Source organism: Micromesistius poutassou, assembly GCF_964030765.1.
Source record: "Micromesistius poutassou genome assembly, chromosome: 10".
Lineage (NCBI taxonomy): Eukaryota > Metazoa > Chordata > Actinopteri > Gadiformes > Gadidae > Micromesistius > Micromesistius poutassou.
Window position 1 is genome coordinate 18,610,702 of NC_140280.1, and position 27,455 is coordinate 18,638,156.

At 46.0% G+C, this 27,455-nt stretch overlaps 2 protein-coding genes across 2 annotated transcripts; both read right to left on the reverse strand.

Annotated features, from left to right (window-relative positions):
- Nucleotides 1-3,826: 3,826 nt before the first annotated feature.
- Nucleotides 3,827-14,012, reverse strand: dlat (dihydrolipoamide S-acetyltransferase (E2 component of pyruvate dehydrogenase complex)). The gene is made up of 14 exons (XM_084473798.1): nucleotides 13,606-14,012; nucleotides 12,699-12,800; nucleotides 12,075-12,199; nucleotides 11,561-11,711; nucleotides 11,217-11,343; nucleotides 9,800-9,981; nucleotides 9,019-9,160; nucleotides 8,215-8,282; nucleotides 7,719-7,841; nucleotides 6,833-6,940; nucleotides 6,118-6,236; nucleotides 5,497-5,659; nucleotides 5,229-5,365; nucleotides 3,827-4,588 (listed from the first exon to the last, which is right to left on the reverse strand). Exons 1-14 carry the CDS (start codon nucleotides 13,864-13,866, stop codon nucleotides 4,459-4,461), a joined length of 1,938 nt encoding a protein of 645 aa, XP_084329924.1. The 5' UTR covers nucleotides 13,867-14,012; the 3' UTR covers nucleotides 3,827-4,458.
- Nucleotides 14,013-16,478: 2,466 nt separating this feature from the next.
- Nucleotides 16,479-25,907, reverse strand: LOC311354203 (dixin-like; the record flags this gene model as incomplete). Its single annotated transcript, XM_084474001.1, has 20 exons — nucleotides 25,813-25,907; nucleotides 24,797-24,926; nucleotides 24,490-24,615; nucleotides 23,927-24,158; nucleotides 23,668-23,769; nucleotides 21,881-21,978; nucleotides 21,655-21,755; nucleotides 21,054-21,134; nucleotides 19,974-20,027; nucleotides 19,704-19,754; nucleotides 19,014-19,118; nucleotides 18,790-18,843; nucleotides 18,605-18,676; nucleotides 18,340-18,411; nucleotides 18,170-18,235; nucleotides 17,543-17,683; nucleotides 17,219-17,279; nucleotides 16,918-17,011; nucleotides 16,707-16,815; nucleotides 16,479-16,562 (listed from the first exon to the last, which is right to left on the reverse strand). Exons 1-20 carry the CDS (start codon nucleotides 25,873-25,875, stop codon nucleotides 16,479-16,481), a joined length of 1,896 nt encoding a protein of 631 aa, XP_084330127.1. The 5' UTR covers nucleotides 25,876-25,907.
- Between the last annotated feature and the right edge of the window lie 1,548 nt (nucleotides 25,908-27,455).

Genomic DNA, 27,455 nt, shown 5'->3' on the forward strand with positions numbered 1-27,455 from the left:
CGGAATGTGGTTGGGGGGGGGGGTGACTTTATTCAATAATGGTAATGTATCAACGCAGTTTTACTTTAGAGGTTTAGGAGGGAGGTTAGGGTGGGGGGGGGAGTGGGCATAGTGGGCTGCTCCTCAACCGATTCACGCCACTATGTGATTTTAATGTATTGTGTCTGTGTTTTAATTGTGATGATGAAGCAATTGAAAAGCCTGTAAAGAAAACTAAAAACAACAACAAACACAATAATTCAAAATAGATAGCATGTCATCGGCTTGGGACAACATTTGCTTTAGCAATAACCAAACGTCTTGAAACGCATTCGTAGATGTTCGGTTTTCAATAGTATGTCAAGAAGTTTTCTCATTAACTTAACGAAACATTCCCTGGGAGGTCTCCATCTACGACTGGATTAATGGCTGTTAAACAGACGTTTTTCCGTTGGGAAGATGAAAATGTTAAGGCTATGGCTAAACCTAACCATCCAATCACAAAGTCATATTCTTAGATCCTGCCTTTTTCTTTCTCTTGACATCTGATTAGCTCTCGGCCAGAGGTGATGTCCGCATGCATGCACCCGTGCGCAGCACCAGGATTTGTAATATTTATATGGAAATCATACACTTAATTGTCTGTCCATTTCTGTGATGCGAGCACTTGGCATCGATTTGAGGTACTTCAAGAGCAGCAGTAACTACACACCAGACACGTAGACATATCTGACCTTTGCTGCCGTCTAGTGGGGAAACCCATGCTCGGCGGATATTGGCTACTCTGATGTAGAGAACCGATGGTGAATCACTTACCATGCTGAGGTTGGTTCACATCCAACTCTCAAACGTGGTCGAGTTTATAGTTATTCTTCAAGAAATGTGGTCATGGCTCGTTACTAGTGATGAAGCTGCCCTCACACACACTTTGGGATAATGTTGTCATGGGGAGGGCCTTCAAGCCTGTGGGCGCAGTTTAATCATTGATGATGTCAAATTGAAGAGTGTGTTCATCATATACTGCTTATGCATGCTTAAATAAGACACATATTCCGATAGGATTTACTAACACTTGAATCTTTTTGTTTGATGTTTTCAAACGCAAGCCAAATTATTTTCTACGTATTTGAAAACCCTACTAGAGACTGTCTGCATGTATAACTAGTTTATTACTACACCATAACTAAACAGGGAAAAAATTGTGTTCTTAATTTTTTTTCGGGCCAAAATCTGTTTGTTTTTTTACTCCTGTACTTACGTTTTTGTCTGCTCAAGCTTTAAATTGCATTCCACACTGATCATTGACTCTGTTGTCAAGCTGATAAGTAAGCCTAATGTTTGTGTGTGTTTGTGTGATTACTTCTCAAACATGTTACATTCTCTGCACCGTTACGCCCATACTCTCCCAAGCGGCAGCCTTGTTGCATTGGTTTGTCATTCCCAAATGCGGTGAATTTATTTTTTTGTAGATATTTCTTGCAAATATAAGAGAGTGCTTTTTACTGTAAATCATTCCAGCACCTCCAGTGACCACAGAGGTCTTGCTCTGCTATGGAGGAGCAGTGATAGATTTGCATGGTTTTCTCCTTTTAGAGGGTAACCATGCACCAAACTCGGATTCAAGGAACTCTACAAATACAGGCTATGGAATTGCCGTTTCTGATTGGGTCGCACATCAAGGTGAGCCAGTCAGAAACTGCATTTATAGCATTTGGACTCCTAGAGAAATGTCTGCGCATTCTGCTTATAGTGTGTATATATATCTGTTTATGGATGCATCAAGATTTAATAGACAAGTAGATATGAATTCAACTCTTTGTAGGGATTGTAAGTTTTGAGTAAGGCCTTTTTGTCAATGGCATAGCCCTGTTACATACTTCAGCTGGAATTGTTTTTACTTTTTTTTGTTTTGGCTGTTATTTAACTGTTCACTAGGAACAAAGGAAGACCATGTTAATGACTGCCACAACACGCTGGTGTCCCTGGGACATGTTGCAGTAAATAAGTCAGATGTACAAAGAACTGCCGCTAGTTTTTGCTGAAACACAACACATGCTGTTCAGTTTGTCAACTTCAAACAAAAAGCAGGTTGTTGGTAAAATGTTCTTTTCGATGGCCTGTTTGTTACTTCTGTTTTGTTCTCTTGTAAAATCTGCACTGGCTTGCCTCTCAATGAACACAATGGACCTGGTGTTTATCTCCTTTTATCTGAATGACACTTGTATTCTGTTTTAATGTCTTAAAATGAACTGGAATATTGTACATGTAGTGCCTTTTAACATTTCATTTGCTGACTCAAGCATCTGCTCCAAATAGAAAAGATATGATTCAACTATTTTCCCTTACTGTATATTATTTTTCTATACACATGTTGCTTCTGTAGCCTCTGTAACACATTTTATATAAAACCTATTCCTGGCCAAATTCCTACCTGTGTATTTAACTATTTTCTGGAGAAAGTGTGTGGTTACATATAGTGTCATAGTGGCTGGCATGTTCTACTCCAATTATAAAGCTACTCGGATTGATTCCCAATGTCTTCTTAAAAGCCAGTTACTTTAATGTGGCTTTATCAAAACAAAAGGTTCTACCTCACTACAGCACTCACTGCATGTTCTAATACCCTTACCCGATCAGCCTACGAACCCTTATCCTTACCATTAGCCTATACTCGCATAAAGGGAGAGGTCAGAATAAATGTGATAAAGGACAGGCCTATTAATGATAATACACATTATAAACCTTTGCAGTTACTACATCTAATTAGACTTGATTAAATATATCATGTTAAGAGACGCTTCATATTTTCAAGAGAATAAATTTCCACCTGATCTAAAGTGCAATTATTAATTAGAACAAGGGTCTTAAAATGATTGTGTTCCTGTAATTTTTGCACTACCCATTCACAACCACCCTTAATTTGTAATGTGTATATTATCATACCTGTGTCTTGTTTGTCCATTTCCTTGGCACATTCCACCCTCGGACAAAGATCACATCTCTATTGCAGCTGCTTTATTCGAAAAACCTATCGTTGGGATGTTAGACAACGTGTTGCTATGATCTCAAAGTATTTGGCATCTCCAGGACGAAGGCCAAAGCCATCTTGACGTGTTCTACTTTCAGTCCGTGCGACTTGAAATCGTGGCTGTGAGAAAACATTCCCAGCAACATCCTTTAAGCCTTGTGTTCCCATCAAGATAAACATGGAAACAACTTAGAATTATACCAGACATAAGGAAAAAAGCTTGGAAATAAAAGCTCCTTGTGTGTCGTATGCATTTAGGCCAATGTTTTTAAATTACTTGTTTTGAGTTTGGCCTACCATTTGAAATGGTAGGCCTACCTAACGACATTAATAGCCATTAACCATTTTGAGAGTAAAGTCACAGGATAAAACTGCATCTAACGTTGTAATTTCTTTATACCACATTAAGTTACTTAAAATGCTTCAATTTGGGTTTTCATAAGAAATCATCATGAACACCCAAACCAAAATAGCCTATGGGAAACACTTTGCCTTCCCCCACTTTGTTCTCCAACCGTCAAAAACATTCCGGACCAACATGTTGTGCGTTTAGAGAAATCACAGGTGAAATCCCGGTCAGAGAGAATATCAGCATTACAGTTTAGCTCCTCCACTGAGAGTACGTTTACCGAGGATTATTATTATTTTTTTACCGCCACCAGGTTTCAAACAAGTGCCGCTATGTGAATTTGTATGCACCGTAATCTATATACAGTGGCACACAATCACACTCGCTAGAATAAACATTTACAGAAGAAAATAACTCAGCAGTATATTACCAATTTAAATGAAAATAGTTGAATTCATGACCGGTATCTGAACAGGAGAAACATGTGTGATGTTTTACTTATTTGCGCAACATTTCTCAAACACAACTTACATTTCATACATTTCTTTTTTAAAGAATAGCCTCCCCCTGCCAAGCAACCAGTACAAGAAAATCAAAAACACCCTCTTTGCACAGGATCATGGAGTGGGGACATTTAGCTGCTCACCTTGTGGCCCTTATCCCCGTCTCCCAATAGATCCCACCTAGCCTGCGTGGACGCACGCAAATACACACACATCTTTCTATATATATATTTATCTTCCTCCCCTAGCCGGCCTGTAACAATTCCCTCATTAAAAGATAAACATCTTAACGGCCGCTCTCAACGTTGGGGCGATACGGCATCTAATTCTGATCTGCTGCGAGACTTAGGGGCCGCAATAAATAAGAGGATGAATGACGGGGGGGGGGTGGGGGGGGGGAACAGAGAGGAGCAGAAAGGAGGACAGAGAGACAGGAATACCACTGGAGTGAGAGTTACGTCCCTTCGACTGGTGTGGGGTGAGAGGGTGAGTGTGATTATCCTCGCTTGGCTCGACGATGGATGCACCAATCAGATCGATGGGGAGTGGAAGAGGTCTGGGCCTATCACGGCGGTCGGGGGGGTCACGGCACTGTCCAATCACAAGAGCATGGTGACGGGTTTCTCCAGGAACTTGCGGAACTCTGCGAGCCACTGGGCTCCGACGGCGCCGTCGACCACGCGGTGGTCGCAGCTCAGTGTCACGGCCATCATGCTGGCCACGTCGAACCTGCGCACACACACACACACACACACACGTTATTTCATCTGCTCCAAAGAGAGCCATGGCAACTGTTGCCACAAGAATATTCGATTTTTGAGTACTTTTATTTCACTGCACCCTTCAACATCCTAAAACAAAATTACTTTACGGAATACGGTTCAAACGTTTCAATTATTCGATGGAACAATATGCAAGAAGTGGATATCCTTCCTCTAGAGTTCAAATGTATCAGTAAAGACTACTCTGGAATGGCATTCGAGTTTTGCTCGCGCACATGTATTCACAAAGCCAAGACCTTAAGCTACAATAAACCTCAGTCAACTTCAAACGCCAAGCAGCCGGCAACGACAACTACGAGTGACGCCGCGTTCACACTATACCCGTCCGTTGACGGATCTCATTGACTTTGCATGGGGCGCTCTCGATACGCATTGTGGGTCGGTCCGTTCTGTCGGCTCCGTTGTCTGCGTCAAAAAGTTGAGAAATGTTCCAACTTTTCAGGCAGCGACGGATCCGTCCGCCAATCAGATCGCGTCCCCTGTACGTCAGACATGCCCCCCCCACGGACGCCTGTAGTGTGAGGTCACTCGCGTGAGCCCTGCCAACACCCACCCCCTTGGGTCACCACAGGCGGTGATCTACTGACCCTTTCTCGTTGTCGGCAGGGAGCAGGCGCTTCTCGGCTCCGCCCACGGCCAGGATGCAGGCCTGGGGAGGGTTGATGATGGCCGAGAAGTTCTTCACCCCAAACATCCCCAGGTTGGAGATGGTGAAGGTTCCTCCCTGGAGAGAGAGCGAGAGCGAGAGCGAGAGCGAGAGTGAGAGTGAGAGAGAGAGAGAGAGAAGATCACAAAGTTCACTAAAGAACTAGAAGCGATGGCGGCGTGTGCGTGCGTGTCACATGCGTGTCATACCTGGAACTCGTGCGGCTGCAGCTTGCCGTCCCGCGCCTTGGCGGCGAGGGCGGAGACGTCGGAGCAGATGGCGGCCAGCCCCTTGGTGTGGGCGTTGAACACGATGGGCGTGATCAGCCCGTTGGGAGTGCTCACCGCCACGCTCACGTCCACCACGTGGTTCCTTCACACACACACACACACACACACACACACACACACACACACACACACACACACACACACACACACACACACACACACACACACACACACACACACACACACACACACACACACACACACACACAATGAAGAGAGCAGGTTAAACACACTTTAACTGGTTACTATACACCGTCTACTGGTAAGGATGTATCAGTGTACCTGCTCCTCTATGAGCAGCTAGAGGTCTTAAGAAAACGAGCAGGTTCATTCAGATACATGTGGTTCAGGTGTGTGCGTGTGTCAGATACATGTGGTTCAGGTGTGTGTGCGTGTGTCAGATACATGTGGTTCAGGTGTGTGCGTGTGAGTGTGTCAGATACATGTGGTTCAGGTGTGTGCGTGTGTCAGATACATGTGGTTCAGGTGTGTGCGTGTGTCAGATACATGTGGTTCAGGTGTGTGCGTGTGTGTACTGACTGGCGGATGACGCTGTCCATCCAGGAGGAGTTGGCCTCGGGGACCTTTAGGCATGCCAGGGCGCTGGCCTTGATGATGAAGTCGTTGACGCTCAGCTTGATGTTCTGGGCCTTCACCTCCTGCAGAGAGAGCAGAACCACATTCATCACCGTTGGTGACGGGACGTCACCGCTAGACCAGGTAGCTAGTGCAGGTAGCTAGCTGGCTGGCGCATATAGTCTACCTGGTGAACTAGATAAGTTGATTCTCAGCTGGTTGGTCAGGTCCCCTGGTGGGTGGCAGAGCATAATTCCAAACCATAATCTTTAGAAAGAAGCCTATGCATTAACTAATGGTTCAATGTTAATTCCGATTTCATTGGCTCACTATTTCATTGATTGTAGCCCAAATTGTTACAGTACAGTATGGTACTTAACAACAAACAGTACAGCATTGTTGGCCAACATTGGTAAATAAGTGGGTTATTTATGGCTTGTGTCTTGACTAATGCCCCATTGTGTGGGGCTAGACCAGTGGATCTAGATGAACTCCTCTGGTACTCAACCAGAGAAGTCCCAAACTCTTACCTCAAATAAACCAGCTTGACACTAATCCTTCAAAAAAGATTGTTGAATAATCAAACTAACCTCAGCGATCTACCTGGTCCACTTAACCCGAACCCATTCATCTGTGAACTAACTGGTGCGTTCTGAAGCACGGGGAGGTGTGGACTCACGGCGTTGAGCTCCTGTCTGAGCTCCAGAACGTGGTCCATGTTGACGTCCACAGACAGGTAGTAGTGGGGGATGGTCTGCTTGGACTGCATCAGCCGCTGGGCAATGACCTGCAAGCACAACAACCGCAGCGTGTGAACCAGGGACCTCCGTATTCGTCATGTTTAGTCGCAGCGTGGGATCCAAGAGGAAAGACGTCTCCTCGTTGGTACAGCTGTGTGTGTGTTGGTGAGTTAGCCGTTACCTGTTTAGAGGTCAAAATAGACGTGACGTGAATCCCTTACCTTTTGGTGCATTTTTCGCGGAACGATAATGTGATTCAGGTGTTCACATGACAGTAGCCGTTTCTCAATACCAAGTACGCGGACTACGTTCTCGCGGACTTGGAAGTACGTACTTTGCAAGTCCGGACTTTCAAGTACAGACTTCCGAGAACGCGAGTACGCACTCTGCAATTGGAACAGCAGCGGACTCGATGATGCATTCTGGGATATTTAACAGTCCCAAGTCCACACGAGTCACCTCCGATGCGTCCTCGGTAGAACGGCCTCATCGAGAACGCATCGAGAACACTTCCGGGTTTTACGACGGAATTGGAACAGTACTTTGACTATTGACGGAATTGGAACAGTACTTGGGCTACCACTGATGACGTTTATCGAGAACGCAAGTACACGAGAACACACGAGAACGCGAATTGAGAAACGGCTAGTGTGTACATTGAGCTATCCAAATGTTCCAATGGCATTGGGCTCGGGGAATAGATTCAACTACTTCATGGAAACCAAAAGTGTTTGTATGTTTGCATGTGTTCATAATTCATCTGATCAAGACTTGTGCGTGTGCGTGCGAGACTGTGTGTGCGTGCGTGTCTGTCTGTCTTCCTACCCTGCGGACGTTGCTGACGGGGATGTCCGTGTAGGTCCCTGCGGGCGCAGCCTTGGCTCCAGGGGCCACGCCGGCAGCAGCAGCAGCAGGGGCCGGGGCCGGGGAAGGAGCCACAACCGCTGTCTGTCACACAGCAGTCGCACGTTAGCGTGTTACCACAGTCACATGATATAGCACAGACATTACAACATGAATGAATTATCATCATCGTCGTCATAATTGTACACATGTAATAATCCTATGTAGCATTCGCGTAATTGGTATGTTGGCATGGTAATGCTAACGCGATGCTTGTTACCTGTGAGTTATCACGTCAGCTTATGATGTCTGAAATAATTAGCAATCATAGTACTGATGGCTTGAGGAAGACATTTCAGTGTTCAGTCACCAGGTTTAGTCACTTTTTTCTCAACGACCAATAGAATATTACCTATAGTAAAAATATTGATTTCAGAAAGTCAGATGCATGGTGGTGGGAGATGTGCAGGTGACTTACGGGGACAGCCTTGGGGGGGACAAACGTCTCAATGTCTTTCCTAGTGACGCGTCCGTCTGGGCCAGAACCTGAACAGCAGAGACCACTCAATCAACCGCACGGAACCAGAGGAGAACATTTAATGTTCAAACGGCTAGATTCAAATAGCGGTCAGTTACTTTGGACTACTAGTAATAATAATAATAATAATAATAATAATTGATTGAATTTATATAGCGCTTTTCTAGACACTCAAAGACGCTTTACAGTGAAGGGGGGACCTCACTAACCACCACCAATGTGTAGCACCCACTTGGGTGATGCACGGCAGCCAATCTGCGCCAGAACGCTCACCACACACCAGCTTGAGGTGGAGAGTGAGGGAATTAATGAACGAGCCAATTATACAGGGGGATGATTAGGGCCCAGATTGAATGAGCCTGAATGAGCAGTTTTAGCCATAGTCACTATAGATTAGAGGAAAAAGCTGACTATATTAGATTTACTTGAAATTTTTTGGTAGCTTACCAACGATTATATTAACGATAGGAACAGTAAACTCAAAGTAAATGAAATATAAATGTATCAAATTTATCAACATCATCATCAAAGGCTATGTTCAAATTCTACGAGGGATTATCACATTTTATGAGTGATTATCAAAATGATCAAATCTCTTCATTTTCCATTGATCAATTGAGTGCTTTGGCACTAGCTGCGTGTTGCGGCCGTTGGTTTTGCAACAGGCATGGTTGATTGCAGCATCAGGGTACATGTCCCGGTACGCAGGGCCTCTCTGAGTTGCGGGGCTGTGCCGGTACTCACCGCTGACCTGGGCCAGGTCAATGCCTTTGTCGGAGGCCAACTTCTTAGCCAGGGGGCTGGCGAACACGCGGCCTTTCCTGCTACTGAGGGGGGCGGCGGTGGGGGTGGCGGCTGGGGCCAGCGAGGGGGCGGGAGCAGCGGCCTGGAGACCCAGGGACACACACACACACACACACACACACACACACACACACACACACACACACACACACACACACACACACACACACACACACACACACACACACACACACACACACACACACACACAGTTGTCATATGGGAATAAACCAGTACTTCTGAGCTTCTCAGAGTGTTCATGTCCACCGTGTGGGAAATATTAGGAATGCTAACTTTCAGACACACTGCTTACTCAAGGATTAGCAACCGGCAGTTTTCCTTTATTCCAGTAACAAGGACTGTCCAAAATAGCAAAACATTTGTTCATACTCTGTGTACAGAAATAATTATATATTTAATCCCAACCAATTATGCATATTAAATGCTCCTATTTCTCCCATTGGACATGAATGCAGCAACACATTATTGCCAACTAGTAACTACTAACTAGTATTTAGCAGACGACATGTATGTATCTCTGTTTGAATCCCCTTGTGTATGTGCGTACATTGACGTCTGTGTATATGCCATGCTCTCTCTCTCTCTCTCTCTCTCTCTCTCTCTCTCTCTCTCTCTCTCTCTCTCTCTCTCTCTCTCTCTCTCTCTCTCTCTCTCTCTCTCTCTCTCTCTCTCTCTCTCTCTCTCTCTCTCTCTCTCTCACCGGAGGGGGAGGGGGAGGGGGCAGGGCCGCATCGGCCACGCCCGTCTCCACGTAGTCCTTGAAGGCGGCGATGTCGCTCTCTTTCTCCACGATGATGCAGAGGGGCGTGCCCAGCGGGACGTCACGCGTTCCCTCGGCGATGATGATCTTGGCCAGGTAGCCTTCCTCCTGCACCTCGAAGCCTTCACACCAACACACACACACACACACACACACACACACACACACACACACACACACACACACACACACACACACACACACACACACACACACACACACACACACACACACACACACACACACACACACACACACACATTTAGCTGCTCAGCGGGTTCCTCACTTGGACTGTTTTGATTTTTATACCAATCTCGGAAACCATCGTCTCTCTTCTGCCGGTGATTTACCACAGGGGACGACGGGCAATGTTTCTGGGGTAGCTTGATAATAAATAAAGGATATCCAGGCAAAGGACTTCCTCTTCCTGCATGCAACTTATACCCACTCAAATATGATTGGTCGATACTACCCAATACCAATAACGCTTCCGATACCAATATCGTGTCCCGTTGCATACAGATTCTGCATTCGTATGCTGATATCTGTTCATTTATAGAGATTAACCTTATGCATTCGGCCCGTTATGGCAGCCATTGCACTCATAACGTGCAATGGCTGCGTTCCTTCTCAAGTTTTCTTCCTTGATCATTAAGGGTTATTTCATGCCCTTTGGGGCTAGGGTGGGGAGAGGTGCCCTCTGAGATGGAACTGTGGTTAAGGGCTATGAAAAAAAAAAAAAGAAGGACATGTAGTTTGTCGTCATGTGGTCTTTTGGCAAAAACGAAAGCAACAAGATGGCGTGCAAATAATAGGTCTTATTGTTTGCAGTAGGGATTTAAGAATGTGGAGTTCACCAGCTGACATGGTCAATGCTCTCTGCCAACCAACATGTGACCCTATATGGACACATAGCATCGATCTAATCTCCTCTAATGACCCTAGAGTGACACACCTTGCTCTCATCACCTGTGGTTATGACCTTACACAGAGCATATACCTTACTGTGGAATCAATACTCCATTCCATCTCTATAAATCCTTTTTATCTTCAGCATGATCTAGGAAGACTTATTCCTTAAGAAGGATGCATCTTGTAGTCCAAACATCTACTCAATGCTTGATGAGTGCCAGACTGAAATTATTTAGTAGCCAATTAGCCAGACTGAAGTATTTCTCAGTGACACCAACATTATCAAACCCTCTCACAAAATGTAAAGAATCGATGGATACCACAAAGCGCCCCCGGGGGTCAGTGTTGGAGGCCCGGGGGTCAGTGTTGGAGGCCAGGGGTCAGTGCTAGAGGCTGGGGGTCAGTGCTAGAGGCAGAGGATCAGTGCTAGAGGCCAGGGCCTTACCGATGGTGGCCTTGTCCGTCTCGATCTCCGCCAGCAGGTCTCCTTCGCTCAGCTTCTCCCCCACCTTCTTCTCCCAGCGCTGCACCGTGCCCACGGTCATGGTGGGCGAGAGGGCCGGCAGCTGGATCTGGAACGCACACATACACTCGCGGATGAATTCTCGAGGATATGGGTTAAAAATAGCTTCAATATCATCTGTTCCAGGCTGGTTGAACGATTATTGTGGGCGTTTGCGACGGCAGTTCACCGTGATGTTCTTAAGGGCGATGCTGCTGATGATGTTTGTGACGGTGATGGGGGCGATGGTGGTGATTGTAAGGGTGGCTATGTTTGCCTGGGCTGACCTTGAGGTGAGTGGGGTAGGAGCTCCCCGGGGCGGCCACAGGAGTAGCAGCAGCAGCAGCAGGAGGAGGAGAGGCGGCAGGGGAGGCCGACGGCCCAGATGCTGCAAGGGATTCCAACGTCACGTCCTTGAAGGCTGCGATAAGGTCCGGACTACCAGGGACACACACACACACACACAACATAAAATATAAATGTACGGCAAACAGCAGCAGTAGAAACAGGTTGGTTTGAGCAAGAACATCATTACTTGACGTAATCACTTCTCCACTATAAACCCCCAGCATCTACTTCTCTTTAAATGGGTTCCAGATTTAAATGGGTTCCAGACAGAAGAAAGAACTATGCTCTAGACAAAGGAAGCAGAGACATGTAGACACAGGAAGTAGACACATGTAGACACTGGAAGCAGACACATGTAGACACTGGAAGCAGACACATGTAGACACTGGAAGCAGACAGATGGAGACACAGAAAACAGAGAGCATAGTGTTTAAGTGAAGACCGTCTACTGACTTGTCGACGGTGATGCAGATGACGGCACCGATGTTCACGTCTCTGGTTCCTTCCGCGACCAGGATCTTAGCCATATAACACTCCTCCAGAAGCTCAAAGCCCACCGTGGCTTTGTCCGTCTCCACCTGCACATGGGGCCGGAGGGTCAGTTACCATGCAAGGCCAGAGCCCCTACCCATCACCCTAAGAACACTAAACCCGGGTCTCCCATGAAAGAGCTTAATGGCTTTGTGATCAGCATCACGTCAACTCCCCATTATAGGCGAGTTGTACAATTAAATCAGTCGATGTACAAAAAAGGATGTCATCATTAATGAGTGAAAACGGTGGGTTGCCCTAGTGTCCACATTGAGCATTGAAGCGGGCGACTCATTTTGTTAGAAGGAGGTGGATGTCCATTGATTATCATGACAGTCAGTCATCCCAGTCGAATGAAACACAAAGCTCATTAGTTACAACATGGCTTGCTCCTCTTGAGTCACCTGGTTTAGCAGGTTACAGCATTCTGTCTTCCAATCATGGGGTTACCGGTTCGAACCCCGACTCGGATAACAAATGGTAAAGAGTATGCTGTACACACACACACACACACACACACACACACACACACACACACTCTCTCACCTCGGCTATAAGGTCACCCTCGTTGATCTTTTCCCCCTCCTTCTTCTCCCAGCGAGCGATGGTTCCCGTTGCCATGGTGGGAGACAGAGCCGGCAGCTCCACCTGTCAGACATACACAAATAAACAAGATGACGAAGAGCAGGAGGGTGACAAATAAGATGCACTGGCAAAGCTTTCTTCCAGCCAGAAGGTACCCGGGCTCAATCCCCATTGTCCACAACTTGCAGGCATTCTTGAGGAGGATGCACTAGCCCTTCCTAATGACATGCATTCAAATGGACTGAAATAAATTGATTTGGATAAAAGAGTTCACTCAATTATTAAATAGTTATAGTAAATATAACTGTTGATCGGATTAATAAGAGACGTGGGTGTGGGTTTTACAGTAAATAGCTTAAATGGACGGTGTCGGCAGACATGTGCAGAAAGGAAGACACAGTAACAGTCAACCCCTCAACCTGTGCTTTTTGGCTGGTGTCTTTTTAATTGAGAGATGTCCCATTCGCATTTTACCATACAAGCGAGACAAGTGCAGCGTTGCTCATCCCATCAACGAATCATCGTGCCCTTCTATACCTCCGTTTTACCGCGATTACGCCAATATTATGTGTATTCGGGGCATTTTAACTATACAACCTCAGCAGATCTGCTCCTTTCAGCACCAACGGTGTCAATGGAAAACGTGTCAACTAACGGTATTGTCATTGAAAAGCCTTAACTCCTCTAATCGCAATACGGCAATTAGTGGTACGGCTGACTAACCCAACGGATATCCCAACGCTATGTCCCAAGCACACATCTGCTAGATCAGTGTTACCTTGCTGCACCTCTGCTATAAGGTCATGCTGACAGGCTAATGTGGCTAACGTTGTGTATGTCTCGTCAAACGTCTAGTAACGAAGGGTACCTTCTGATGCGGCGGCAAGCTATAGAACCGCTTGGTCTGACAGCCTGCGATCGGAGCACGCCGGAGGGCGGATGACATTGTATGGGAATAGACAACCCTCTTGGTGCCATGGTAGGCAGCCCGAGCGGTCCCTCCGGAGTGAAACCGTCTGGAGCGACAGCTCCCGGATCCAGAGCGCGTACAGAGCTCGGCGGGGCCCTGTAGGACACGGGGAGAGGGTAGCCCAGCGGTCGACCTGAGCCGCAGGATTAACCGGAACATCTCTTCGGAATGGATATACTACACTGATCTAGTAAATTATGCACGTGTTAACCTCAGGCATCAGAGTTAAGGTGCTACGTTGCTTCTGTCCCCTAAAACCGGCCGTGCTGCTCACTTTCTGATGACCTCCCAGTCCAAAACACAACGCTTTACGGTAGGTCTGTGTCCTACTGCGGGTTGCCAGATTTGACAGCTAGCAGCAAATCCCTGAGAGTTAACTATCCGTATATTCCATTTTTGTTTTGTTTTTTATGAATTACATTACATTTGGATATTACGTAACAGAATACAATCAACTGTATTGCAATGTATTGTAATTATTAATAAAAAATCTAGATCGTAAAGGCTAAGCTCAATAGTAAACTCTGGCAACGCATCCACCGTTTGTTGGAAAATGTCGTAAAATAGTTTTTGCTGCATTTAATAAACTGAACACACGGGAGCAGTATAATGTTTATTACTGTTTAGCGGTCATTGGGGAAAGTAGGCGACGCAACCTTCTCATTGATGCAACAAATCAACTTATATTCTGCATAAAGACAAAGTACATAAAATGCAACTCATTCATTTAATAAGAAAGATCTTGTTTATTTCACAATACTAAGTATTTCCAACATCTAATGTCGGAGGCACCATAGAGCCAGTTTTCACACACACATATCACAAGAAATAAATCAAAAACGAAAAAAACATCTCACCTGCAAATTGTAAATCTTATAGGCATTTATGGCATGTATGTGGCTTCCTCTACCCTAAAGACACACTTCTACATTTTTGTGGGGGAAGGAAACATTTGACAACAAATCAATCATCAGACTATTAAGTATAGGCTATGACCACCAGCGTGTATATCTCCAGTGTAACCTATCTTTCTGTTTGTTAGAAACAGACAGTTGTCACGGTAGTGGGATGTTCTTTTTACTGCATTAATTGCATACATTGTGTGCATGCACACACAAACACACACACACACACACACACACACACACACACACGTTTGTTAGAAACATGGCTCCGTGAGGCTTTGTGGTCATAATTGGAACCTACATGCAGTTGCACACATACAGTACATGAATATACATCCTCGTGTAAATCTCTCCTCAAACAACCCAATGAAGGAAAAATGTAAAAGTCTTTGACCAAAATATTCAAAATACAGCGAATACAGGAAGAATAACATCCTCCTGAGTCTCTATGCACACATCTTCCAGCATCATTTACATACAGGTAAGGTAGTGCATGTGTGCTTGTGTGAATGTCTAAGGCTACAATCAGCTTGATGTGAAACATCTTCAAACAAATTATATCCTTACTTTATAGTTGCAAAAAATAAATCACTCTGAAGTCTTTCAATTAAGCGAAATACATTAAAATCTCTAGATCTGATAGGCTCCCGGGCCTTTTCTAGCATGTGCGCACACTCACTCACACACACACACACACACACACACACACACACACACACACACATCTTCATCAGGCAAGGTAAAACTAAATTCTACGTTCAAAGAGAAAAATTGAACTTCCCATCGGATAAGGAAAGATGGAGAACCAGTGGAATAACAATAAACCATCACGAGGAAGTGTAGGAAACACTCTGTTCTGCTACCTCACTGTGATGGAATATTCTCTGCTTTCCACAGAGGCTCTCTCATTGAGAAACCACTTCCCCTGTCGTTGGTCAAGCTGGTGGTAGAATACTGCAACAAAATACTACAGCAGGCAAGAACACAGAGACTCTATTCTAACTAGTGGGTGTTGTCCCCACTTCAAAAACACACTCATCGATATCATCAATACACACAACACAGTAGTATGAAGAAAGTTTCCAATGAACCCATTGTAATATGAGCTCCACTAGAGTATCAGAAGTCTAGTCTATGGTGGTGTGGGGTCAGACCTAGAAGCCGACTCTAACACATGAACCACCAGACCATCAAACTAAGAACTAGTGGCTCACCACAGCCTCACGTCGTCAAGTGACATGACGGTGGAAATGTTCGGCACAACGTATGTACCAAAGCCCTGAAACAATACAGCAAATTAATCTTCTAGGCTGAGGTCAGATCCTAATCTCACAAGGTCCGCTCTGGAATGTACTGTATGGATGGGGGGGGGGGGGATAATCTCCTTGAATTCAATAATATGGATCCTTAATTCTGATCACTAAAGACTTCTTGTAGTCCTGCCGTGCGGACCGGAGCAGGCAACCTGAGGGTAGAGGACCACAGAGTACCATATTTTTCAGTAGTTAAGGCACTAGGCTTAAGGTGTCTGTCTGTCTGTCTGTTCATCCGTCAGTCAACACTTTGTTTTCGGTGAGCCTGCAGCTCACGAGAAGGGACAGATGTCTCCTCCTGGCCCTCGTCTCGGCTTGGTTGGAATGACGGTGTCCGGAAACCGAGCGAAAGGGTGACTCTGCTCCTCACGCTAGGTGGGCCTGTGATGGTGGGGGGGGGGGGGGGGGGGAGGACAGAAAGTTGCTGAGCATCAACATGTCAACTTAGATTTATCCAAAAAGCATGTTTAAAAAGATGGAGAGAGAGAGAGAGAGAGAGAGAGAGTGGGAGGGATGGAAGAAAAGGAGGGAGGGAGACGGTAAGAGTGTGGTCCTACCTGTCTTCACCGTGGTCCTCTTCCACCCAGGCTACAATCTTCCCTTCCCAGCCCGGAACTACGGCTCCATCTAGGAACAGCTGAACCACGGTTGCAGCAGACAGACACTTTACGTCTTTTATCATACCGTGTGCCGCCTTCACACACGACAAATCTTCTCATCGTAATTCAACTGTACCACAAGGCAGGACTATATATACCACGCCCCCTCCCCAGTCACCTACCTCCTCCTTGACGGTGCCAAACTCGGGGTCCAGGGCCTTGAAGTGGTACCTGAGGTTCCCCTTGCAGTCCACCGCCTCCTTCACATCCTTCAGCGTCACCTCCCCCAGCCTGCACACATCCACCACATGTGAGACACTATCCTATCGCTATTATAGTTTAGTACGTTACTCACAGACAGGCCGACTGATGTACAGATAGACAGCCACTCACCTCTTAGGGATGTGGACCATGGAGGGCGTGGGGGAGTGGTTGGTGAAGTAAAGGACTTTAGTGGAGGAGGAGCCACTGAAGGAGTGGCTGATCTCTGAGTGAAGGAGGGCAACAGAGCAGTTTAGTAAAACAACCATGGCCTGTGTGTGTGTGTGTGTGTGTGTGTGGGGGGGGGGGGGGTGGTGTGTGTGTGTGTGTGTGTGTGTGTGTGTGTGTGTGTGTGTGTGTGTGTGGGGGGGGGTGGTGTGTGTGTGTGTGTGTGTGTGTGTGTGTGTGTGTGTGAGCAAGACGGCGGTCTTACTCGTGGGCCAGGGGTCCTGATCTGGGGTGGTTGTTCTGTGCCTTGGAGACTTGCTCCGTCCCTGCAGCCAAAGACGAGACAACATTCTGTAGAACATTATTCACTCAGGGACATACTTGAAGAACGTAGCGTAGTTCCCCTTCTCCGTCTTCTTCAATGTAGAGCTTCCAAACATAAAGTGTTTGTGTGTGTATCTGGTGGTTGTGTGTGTGTGTGTGTGTGTTTGTGTGTTTGGTTACACCTCCTGTAGTCGGTTTATGAGGGAGGTGACCCACTGCTCCATTGTGTGTGTGCGTGCGTGCGTGCGTGCGTGTGTGTGCGTACCTGCCGGGTGTGAGACAGCCGGTCTATAAGTGAGGAGACCCCCTGTTCCAGGGTGTCCAGGGTGTGGTGTTGGGGGTCCTGGTCTCTGAAGCTGTTCCTCAGGCTCCTCACCGCGTCCCGGACCAGCTGCAGCTCCTCCGCCTGCTGGCAGGGGACGGTTGAACAAACGCCCCGCTCGGACACACGTGGAGCGGGGCCGGGGGCCCAACACACTAGGGGTCTAACCACGCAGGCTAACAGGCCTTGTTGTGAGCACAGGTTCCATTCTGACATGACTCTACACTCTTTCTCTTTCAACCCGCTTTCCTGATTTGCTTCACTGTGCCGTTCCTAATGTCCATCAATATATACATAAAAACTAAATAGATGGCGATACCAGAGCTTACATGTGAAGCTCTTAAAGAGTTAAAGGGTAAAGAGGCCCAGTGTGCATAATATATTATGCATCAATAAGATAAATAGTGTTTTTTATGTATCATATGAAAATATATATTTAAATGGAAAAATATAGTTTTTGGACAACTAACCATTTTGCGATGTTGCAAGATGTGGTCCAAATTGGCCGAAAAGTATCACTGCGTTAACGGGACCGGGTAAAGGTGGCTCCATTCTGAGCTAGTTACTCACCCCTGACAAAGAAGAAGATGGACTTCCTGTCTGACAGTAGCCATTGTTGTCTGAGTCGGTAGAAATCTGTGAACATATCAGAATACTACAAAGTCAGCCAGACTGTATCAAGTCAGGAATAACAAACCTGGGCCTATTTTCTCTCTGCTCAGACTATTCTTTGTGACAACCTGCTGGTTGTCCTGTCTCCTCAGACTCTGCAGAACACTGGTCTTGTGCTCCAACTCTCTCTGCAGCTCACCCTGTTGGAGAGACACACACACACACACACACACACACACGCACACACACACGCACACACACGCCCACAAATTGGATTAAAAAAAAAAAAATTTGGATTTGATATATAATTACTTTATTAGATGCATCTTTGATTAAAGCATCTTTTAGCAAGATGGTTCCGTTGCTATGCCTACTACTCCTATACAAACATACATGCTGCTTTTGGCTCTCTTCCAGTTTCTGCTTGTGCTGTTGCAATAATCGGTCCTTCTGCCCCGCCTCCTTCTGAAAGCAGCCAATCAGGATGAAGGAAGACAGGGACATATTAAAGACATGTTTAATATTGGTATTTAAACTAGACTCTACTACCAGTACTACTCAAAGACATCATGGCTTACCTTGCATTCGCTCCACAGTCTGGTGCATTCCTCTAGTTTCCACTGAAGCTCTGCCTACAACACACACACACACACACACACACACACACACACACACACACACACACACACACACACACATATATAAATATCTGTTATTGTCAAATATTTTTGCCAGAGCATAGTATTGAATATTGTGAGAACCGGCATTGGCAAAGGTATCTCAGCATTTCTATGAGTCTTACGTTCTGATTGACCAGCTCCTCTCGGGCCATGCCAGACCTGAGCACCTCCTGCTTCATCTGCAGGATGGACGCTTCCTGGACACACAACCTCTGCTGCTGGGCCTCCTGGGGGACAGACGGACAGACAAGGAGACAGATGGTAAGACATCGACAGCTTATACTGTAGTATAGAAAACATAGTGCAGAGTAGTACAGCAAATGGTATAGAATACAGAGTACAGGTATGCCACTATGCAGAAGGCCACACGTTCATACAGTATTCATGGGTCTGCTGTATTAAAGGGTAAGTAACCCCCCCCAACACCCCCTTTTAACAAGATCAATTCTGCATAGAGTTTCAAAAAATGTGAACCGAGCAGTCGTGTCATTTGTAAAGGTTTTAGAAAAATCGAACATACTGTGTTCCATAGGAGCAAGTGCGGGTGGGGTTGCATAAGATTTTCAAAACCCACATCACACTGGTCAAGCTAGGGTGCACAGCCAATACAAAACTACCACTCTGGGAAAGTATTTTAAGCTGGAAGTAGTAGACTTCTTGCATTTCACACAGAATGTCCACTTCAATATAATTTAGTCAAAACGAACACAGAAATGTTCACTAACAAGCAGCCCAAGCAGGATTTTCAACCGAATGTTTGTTTGTAACATAGTGAAATGGATTCTGATCGGCTGCTGTAGTGAACTTCTTACCTTCACTCCTTGCAGGTTCCTCATCTCCTGCTTACAGCACAGCAGCTCCCTCTAGAACCACCAAAACAAAACCATGAAAGAACAGCACCCTCAAATAGACACCGGTACACAGACAACAGCCACTAAACAAGCACATTCATCTCGACAATGCCATCCAACAAACACCATGAATCATTCATCTCACGAGTCCGTCTTCACAGCGATGTGAGTGTAATGTAAATGTTCTATAGATAAATGTAATTGTACATGCAGATTGAAGAAGTGAGTGACCTTGAGTACACGAGCCTCCTCCATGCTTTGGTCCAATCGACTGCGAACCACCACCTGGGTTATAGAGAGAAGGAGAGAGAGACAAAATGTGTGTGAGAACCGCACTGGAATAAAGGACTCAAACGAAAGCTGATATGTGTCGCAATGACACACACATAGTATCACACACACACACACACACACACACACACACACACACACACATACATACACATACACACACACACAAGTGAAAGAAGCTACAAAGGTAATGTGATCTGCGTTGAAAACAAAGAGCCGGTCAAACCTGGCAGGAGGGAGGGAGAGAGAGAGAGAAAGAGAGAGAGAGGGAGAGAGAGAGAGTGAGGATGAGCGAGAGTGAGAACGAGAGAGAGCGAGGGAGAGAGAGAGAAAGAGAGAGAGGGAGAGAGAGAGAGTGAGGACGAGAGAGAGTGAGAAGGAGAGAGAGCGAGGGAGAGAGAGAGGGAGAAAGCGAGGACGAGAGAGAAAGAGAGAGAGCGAGGGAGAGAGAGAGAGAGAGGGAGAGAGTGAGGACGAGAGAGAGTGAGAACGAGAGAGAGCGAGGGAGAGAGAGAGAGAGAGAGGGAGAGAGCGAGGGAGAGAGGGAGAGAGTGAGGGAGAGAGAGAGAGAGCATGGGAGAGAGAGCGAGGGAGATAGAGAGAGGGAGAGAGCGGGAGAGAGAGGGAGAGAGCGAGGGACAGAGAGAGGGACAGAGAGAGATAGAGAGAGGGATCGAGAGAGAGGAGAGGGAGGGACAGCAGATGAAATAGAGGGAGAGAGAGAGAGGAAGAGCAGACAAGGAAGAGGGGGAGATGGAAAGAGTCAAGTCGATTTTTAAAGCCAATTTTGTTTGTATAGCCCTTAATCAGGGTTACATTCTCAAAAGACTTTGAGAGAAGGAGGGGGGAAAAGAGAGAAAAGAGAGTAGGAGCAAGGGAGAGAGAGAAAGAGAGGTAGAGAGAGAGAGAGTGAGAGAAAGAGCGAGGGATAAAGAGAGGGAGGGATCAGTGATGGAACATGTCACGTGAAGGATTGAAACAGACAAGGAGGATTTGAGGCGAAGGAGAGATTGTCTCTACCAGTTGTTGTGCATCGTCTTCCTCCAGACGCAGTGTTGTCTGCTCCTCTTCCTCAGGCAGCGCCCCATTCAGCAACAGAGCCTGCAACACCACACCAACAGACTATTATAATACCACACAGCATGAACACCACACCAACAACACACACCAACAGACTATTATTTTATAATACCACACAGCATGCAGCATACTTTATCAAAGTCCAGTAGAGTCAGAAGACTCTAACATAGTCCACCTTAAGACTCTAACATAGTCCACCTTAAGACTCTAACAAAGTCCACCTTAAGACTCTAACGTAGTCCACCTTAAGACTCTAACATTGTCCACCTTAAGACTCTAACATAGTCCACCTTAAGACTCTAACAAAGTGCACTTGAAGACTCTAAAATAGTCCACCTTAAGACTCTAACATAGTCAACCCTCAAGACTCTAACAAAGTCCACCTTAATAAACTGATATATAGTCCACCTTAACATTCTACCACAGATATTGCATTAGCAGCGCACAGCCAAGAATGTTCCTTCATGGTAAACAACATACTTACACATACCAGTATGTACCGTTGTGTCAAGTAGGCATTCTATTCCAGACTAGAACTGACCTGGAGAGCAGACACCATTTTACGAGCCTCTTCCATCTCCTTCTCCAACGATTCTCCCACAGCCTCATCCCAAGTTGTCTTCCCTCCAGTACTTAACTGAACTGCACACACACACACACACACACACACACACACGTGCACGCACGCACGCACACACAATTTAAATTAAATTACATGAACTAACCAATGACACAGCATACTGGCTTGCGATTGGACAGCCACTCACCACTGTCCTGCTGAGATTGGCTGGCTTGTGTGTGTTTGACATCTGATTGGCTGGCGTCTGGAGCTCGTGGGGAGACGAGGGGACTGATGGAGCTCAGGCTTCGAGTACCAAACACAAATTTGAAAGTTAATATATACACACACAAATGCATACATACATGCATAGACATCAACAGATGCCACACACACACACACACACACACACACACTAACACTATCTTTGATTCTTACTGCAATGGTATGGTAATGTGGTTACAAAATCTAAAGAACTTCCCTTAACTACAGTCAGTATATACAGATCAATACATCCCATTATACATACATACATTTCCAGTACATACACGCATGCAGACAAATACATACACAAACTCAAGCATAAAACACACACACACACACACACACACACACACACACACACACACACATATACACACACACACACACACACACACATATACACACACACTATTGGCTTACCATTTAATTTGCATTCCTCCCATAGTGAGTTACATTTGACTAAACTCCACATGTAACTGCCATTCAAATTCCAGCCTACATCTCACTCTGTCTGTGTCTCAGTCTGCCTCTTTTTCTGTGTGTGTGTATTTCTCTCTCTCTCTCTCTCTCTCTGTCTCTCTCTCTTCAGCATCGAACAAACTCACAGCCCTGCCCCCTGCCACAGCTTCAAAGCATCACCATGACAACAATGATAGCTGACCTTGCCATGCATCTCTTTCACCTAAAAATAAAAATGTATCTGCCTTTTATGATCATTGTTGGCGTACTTTCACACACACACACACACACACACACACACACACACACACACACACACACACACACACACACACACACACACACACACACACACACACACACAAAAACAAGTATGACATGTGACCCCACAAGGAATAAAGTGGCTTCTTCTTTTATTGCCTGCCCTGAAGTGTGTATCAAACGTTGGCACACAGAGACACACACATACACTGGATTCATCATGGTTAAGGGGTCTCAGTCACGAGCTCTGTCAGGCACAGCAATAAACACACACACACACACACACACACACACACACACACACACACACACACACACACACACACACACACACACACACACACACACAGGCACTGTGTCTGGCCTGGAGTAGGGAGAATTTGGATATTTTAAGGAAACAGATAACCCATAATGTTTTCCATTTTTTTAAATTTAGGCTTTGTTTATTAAACCGCATCAAAGGACCATTAGGTGCCCCTGTTGTCATTATGCCAGGACAGGAAATCTGCCTAGTATATGATATTCTTGTCAATTATTAGCTAACCAACAGCACCTATTGTAATGAGTCGCAGTCACAGGCTTCTCTCTGGGAAAGGAGCCCTACTGCTCCACTAGAGGGTAGACCTCCCCTCCTGTGTTCCCAGGTCAGAGAGACCACTACCATAACGCTAGAGTCAGACTGCAGCAGTCAGCTCTGCCCCTGTGGAGCACCAGGGGGCGGTGGTGAAGAAGTGGGAGGGGTCAGAGAGAGGAGGACCACCAGCCTACAGTGGATTGGCTCACCCAACAGATCAAAAGAGCGAGGGGACCTGATAATTACAGTGTCTTAAACTTTATTGGTTCAACTTGAATGGATACCAAGTCAGAAATTGTGAGATCGCATTTGTAACAACTTTTTGCAACATAATCTATTTGTGTGCGGGCTGTGTGTGTGCGTGTGTGTGCATATGTGTGTGTGTGTGTGTGTGAGTGCGTGTGTGTGTGTGTGTGTGTGTATGTGTGTCTAACTACCTGCTTGGCTGAGTTGTATCCGGGTCCTCCGGAGCCCCTCTCTCGTACTGCTTGACGAGTGCACGCACACACACACTCCCCTCCTCGTCCAGCGCGAAGCCACTGACACCAGAAACACACACACAATGCTTATTAGGGCCACTCCGTCCTATAATCACACACATTCAGGGAGAACTCCAGACTGAAGAAGCAGTACTTTGCTGGACTTTACGTTCCTGCTCCAGGTGTGTTCGGGGGGGGGGGGGGGGCGGGGGCATACCTGCGCAGGTGTGAGTGCCGCACGGGCAGCGAGGCGTCATGTCGGGCGGACGCTAGAGCCGCGGCCGCACCTTGCGCCAGGGCCACCGCCGAGTGAGGGTTGTGACTGGACAGAGCTCGCCTGGAGTTCCGCCCGGCGCCGGACGCGGCCCTGTGATTGGCTGACGGTTTGAAGTGGGCAGCCAGCGCGAGGATTATCCTCATCAGAGACTTCAGGTTGCCATCCACTATGTCTGCAGAAGGAGAATGTATACTAATAAGAACACAAAAGTGTCTGGTAAATTAATAAATGGTCAATAAAAGTGTATCTGCACTCTGTAGTTAACAAAGCTACTGTGAATGAGTTAACAGGAAGTGCCTGGTTTTCACTTCCTGGAGAGGGTGCTTGCAGACGTGTAGTGTGCAAAATGCTACAACTTGATACATAATTGTACATATTCCTTAATGTTGTGACATATCGACAACAATCAAAATAGCTTCTAACAACAACGACCACATTTTAAATCAATGGTTTGGGGCTTGGGGTTAGAAAGCAGACCGGAAGTGGTCCTGTTAGCTGGCTACCTTTAGCGGATATGTGTGGCATGCGTATGTGCTTGGAGGAAATGAAGTGGAGGACGTGTTCGACATTCTTTCTGCTCTCCTCTTTGTCTCTCGGAGACGGATGTACTCCCTCCAGCACCTCCCCAGCTGCCAGGAGGAGAAGAAACGAGAAGTCATGATAATAAATACACAATAATAAAAATATATATATATATATATGAATATAAAAGGCTCAAGGGAACATGAGCCATCAATCACATTTTTTAAGCATCTTTGGTCGTGTGTGTGTGTGTGTGTGTGTGTGTGTGTGATGGGTAAGTGAACTAACCGACTATCTCTATGATATGTGACAGAACCACCCCATCCTGCAGATCCAATCTGAGGTTACTAATGGGTTTCAGTCCCGGCTTCCTCTTCAGCTGAGAGTTGACCCAGGAAACGTATGCCGCAAGTTGATGCTGCAATGCATCGATCATAGACATGAAGGCACGCACACACGAATATGGAACATCAAAAACACAGACGGGCGATTTCACTGGACACCGCAAATAATTAATTCCCACAGGCGATCATTCATTGGCTCTGAGCTCCTTTGTCCTTTGTTCATCGGGACACTGGCAACGGGACAGGGGATGACCTATATTGTCCCGTTAACTATAACATTCTTCTTTTTGTTCAGAGGGTTGTGATAATTGCAATCACAAGCCAGTCCAAACGTCCCGTAAATAAATAGCAGGACTATATTTCACACGCTTTGGTCCTGCTCACGGGAACTGATCTGTCAGGCGAACAGACCGTCCTGCGCTTTGTACAAAAGCACCACACTGTACACAGCAGCACGAGTCAGGTTTGAATGATGCACACTGATGCACACTCTGAATAAACGGGAACATTAACACTTTCATGTAATAACGGTTTGTAATACTACTGCTAATGAAAGCAATAACGTTACCGTTAACTACGACAGAGAGGACGGACGCGTTGAATACACCGTTAGCTTTTCTATTCACAATGCCCAGCCATTGCGGTTCGTTAACTTAGTCAGTCCACTAAATGATAAACGTCCACTGAGACAATAGTAAGCCGTGCAAAACCATGATTGCAGCCATTAGCCGATGCGTCGTTTTTTCAGCAGAACGACTGAAGTTAGTAACGTTACATCTTGCGACCATTGTTTTCTGGTGGGTAACGTCAACGTTACTTCGTCGTCGTTGACTCCGGCTGTCTGAAGGACGCTCGCCGTCTTTAGTTTCTAAACACATTGACTAGTGTGAAGGCGTACAGGCTTAGCTGTCAAAGGGGAAAGTTAGTTAGTGAGTGAGTTCGTCAACGTGAACGCGTTACCTCGTTAAAACCCCCATGAAGCACGTCCTCCAGTGAGCTCCCCTTTGACAGCGAGGCGATCATCCTTTTTACCCGGACACCCTTTCACTTACTGCCGCACAAACTTGTCCCACAGGAGCCGGTGCATCGCCCCCGGTGCCTCGAGCCTAACGGTGTGTTTAGCAGAACGTCAACAAACCAGGGACCGCGACCGGGGACGGCGGAGGGCATGGGATGGGTGGGCACACACCGGTTACTACGGGATACCGCTTGACGCAAACACACCACTTCCAGCATCCCGTTCACAACTTCACAATAAAAGTCGCTGAGCTAAAACCGACCAACCTGCTGTTTCCCCCCCCCCCCCCCCCCCAAAGACAACACGCACACACACACACACACACACACACACACACACACACACACACACACACACACACACACACACTCTCACACACACACACACACGAAGAAACGTAATTAAACGAACCACATGATGATGCTTTGGTGCATTTATATTGGATTACTTCTTGGCTTGTTGAAATTGAGTTAACTTAGAAATGGCCTCATTTCGGGAAATAAATCATTTCATGATGCCTTTTTTTGTCATGTGGTTTAATCTGAAATGCAGTTGTACCAGAACTGTACCATATTGAACAAAGCATATTTATAAGGAGCACTGTTGGATTACTTTAAATCACCAACCTACATATAGGCCTATGGCTATTCTTCTATTTAATTGTAGGCCTATGCAAGGTACATTTTCAAACTGACCTAGATGGTTATGCATATATATAATAATCATGCACATCAATAAAAAATTGGCAGTTGAGGGAAAGCATACATAGTTTAAGGGCCTGTGGTGCAACACTATATGTATGCCATTGTCATTCACAGAAGCAGCCCTTAAGTTGAAAATGTTCACCCCTAATTTACATTTTTGTTATGACGGTATCTTGGTCAAAAGCAATTCAATTGGTACTGGTTAACAATAAAATGTTTATGGGTGCGCTTCAATATTTGTCATTTTGCATTTTTTTTCTAGCAAAAATTAGCTTGTGGTAAAAAAAATTAACTTGACCACAGACCTTGGAAAAAGTGTGTAATATATATTTTATTTCATGCATGTATATATATGTTAAAAATAAATCATATCAAGCAAAGAATATTTGTGCTCTGCAGGCTGCAGGATCAGGGCATCAGGGTAGCCAGGATCCATTCAGTGAGCAGAGAGCTTTCTAGGATGGCTCCTCCACAGGGATCAAAACATCGCTCAAGTTCACTGACGTTCTCCACAGAGACCTCAAATGGCACCTGGAACAAAACACAAATAAGCCTTGAGTGAACTCGGCCCTGTACAGTACACCTGACCGCAGGTCCTGCTCTAATGTATTAGACACCTGAGTCAGAGCGCTGGGCCTGGGGCCTGGCGGGAGCAGCGCCTGGATGGACCGACAACAGGCCAGCGTCCGCTCTTTCAGGACCTGAAATGGAATAAATAATGTATATTGATGACGTAACTTCTGTTCATTTAGGTGTGTTGAAATTGTTCACGGCGGATTGGGTGACGTCTTTTGGTTCTTCGGCCGATCTGGTAAACGGCAGGTAAAAAGTCCTCTGAATGTGAATATTTGGACTAATATGAGTTGTGTATAACAAATTGA

Bases quoted from the DNA above. Each gene is read 5' to 3' on its own strand.
- dlat (XM_084473798.1), bottom strand. From the start codon at position 13,866: ATGTTCCGGTTAATCCTGCGGCTCAGGTCGACCGCTGGGCTACCCTCT. The intron at 12,200-12,698 runs GTGAGAGAGTGT...CCCCATGTGCAG, and splicing joins AGGGTGACCTTATAGCCGAG to GTGGAGACGGACAAAGCCAC. The intron at 7,842-8,214 runs GTAAGTCACCTG...GCTGTGTGACAG, and splicing joins TCCCCCCCAAGGCTGTCCCC to ACAGCGGTTGTGGCTCCTTC.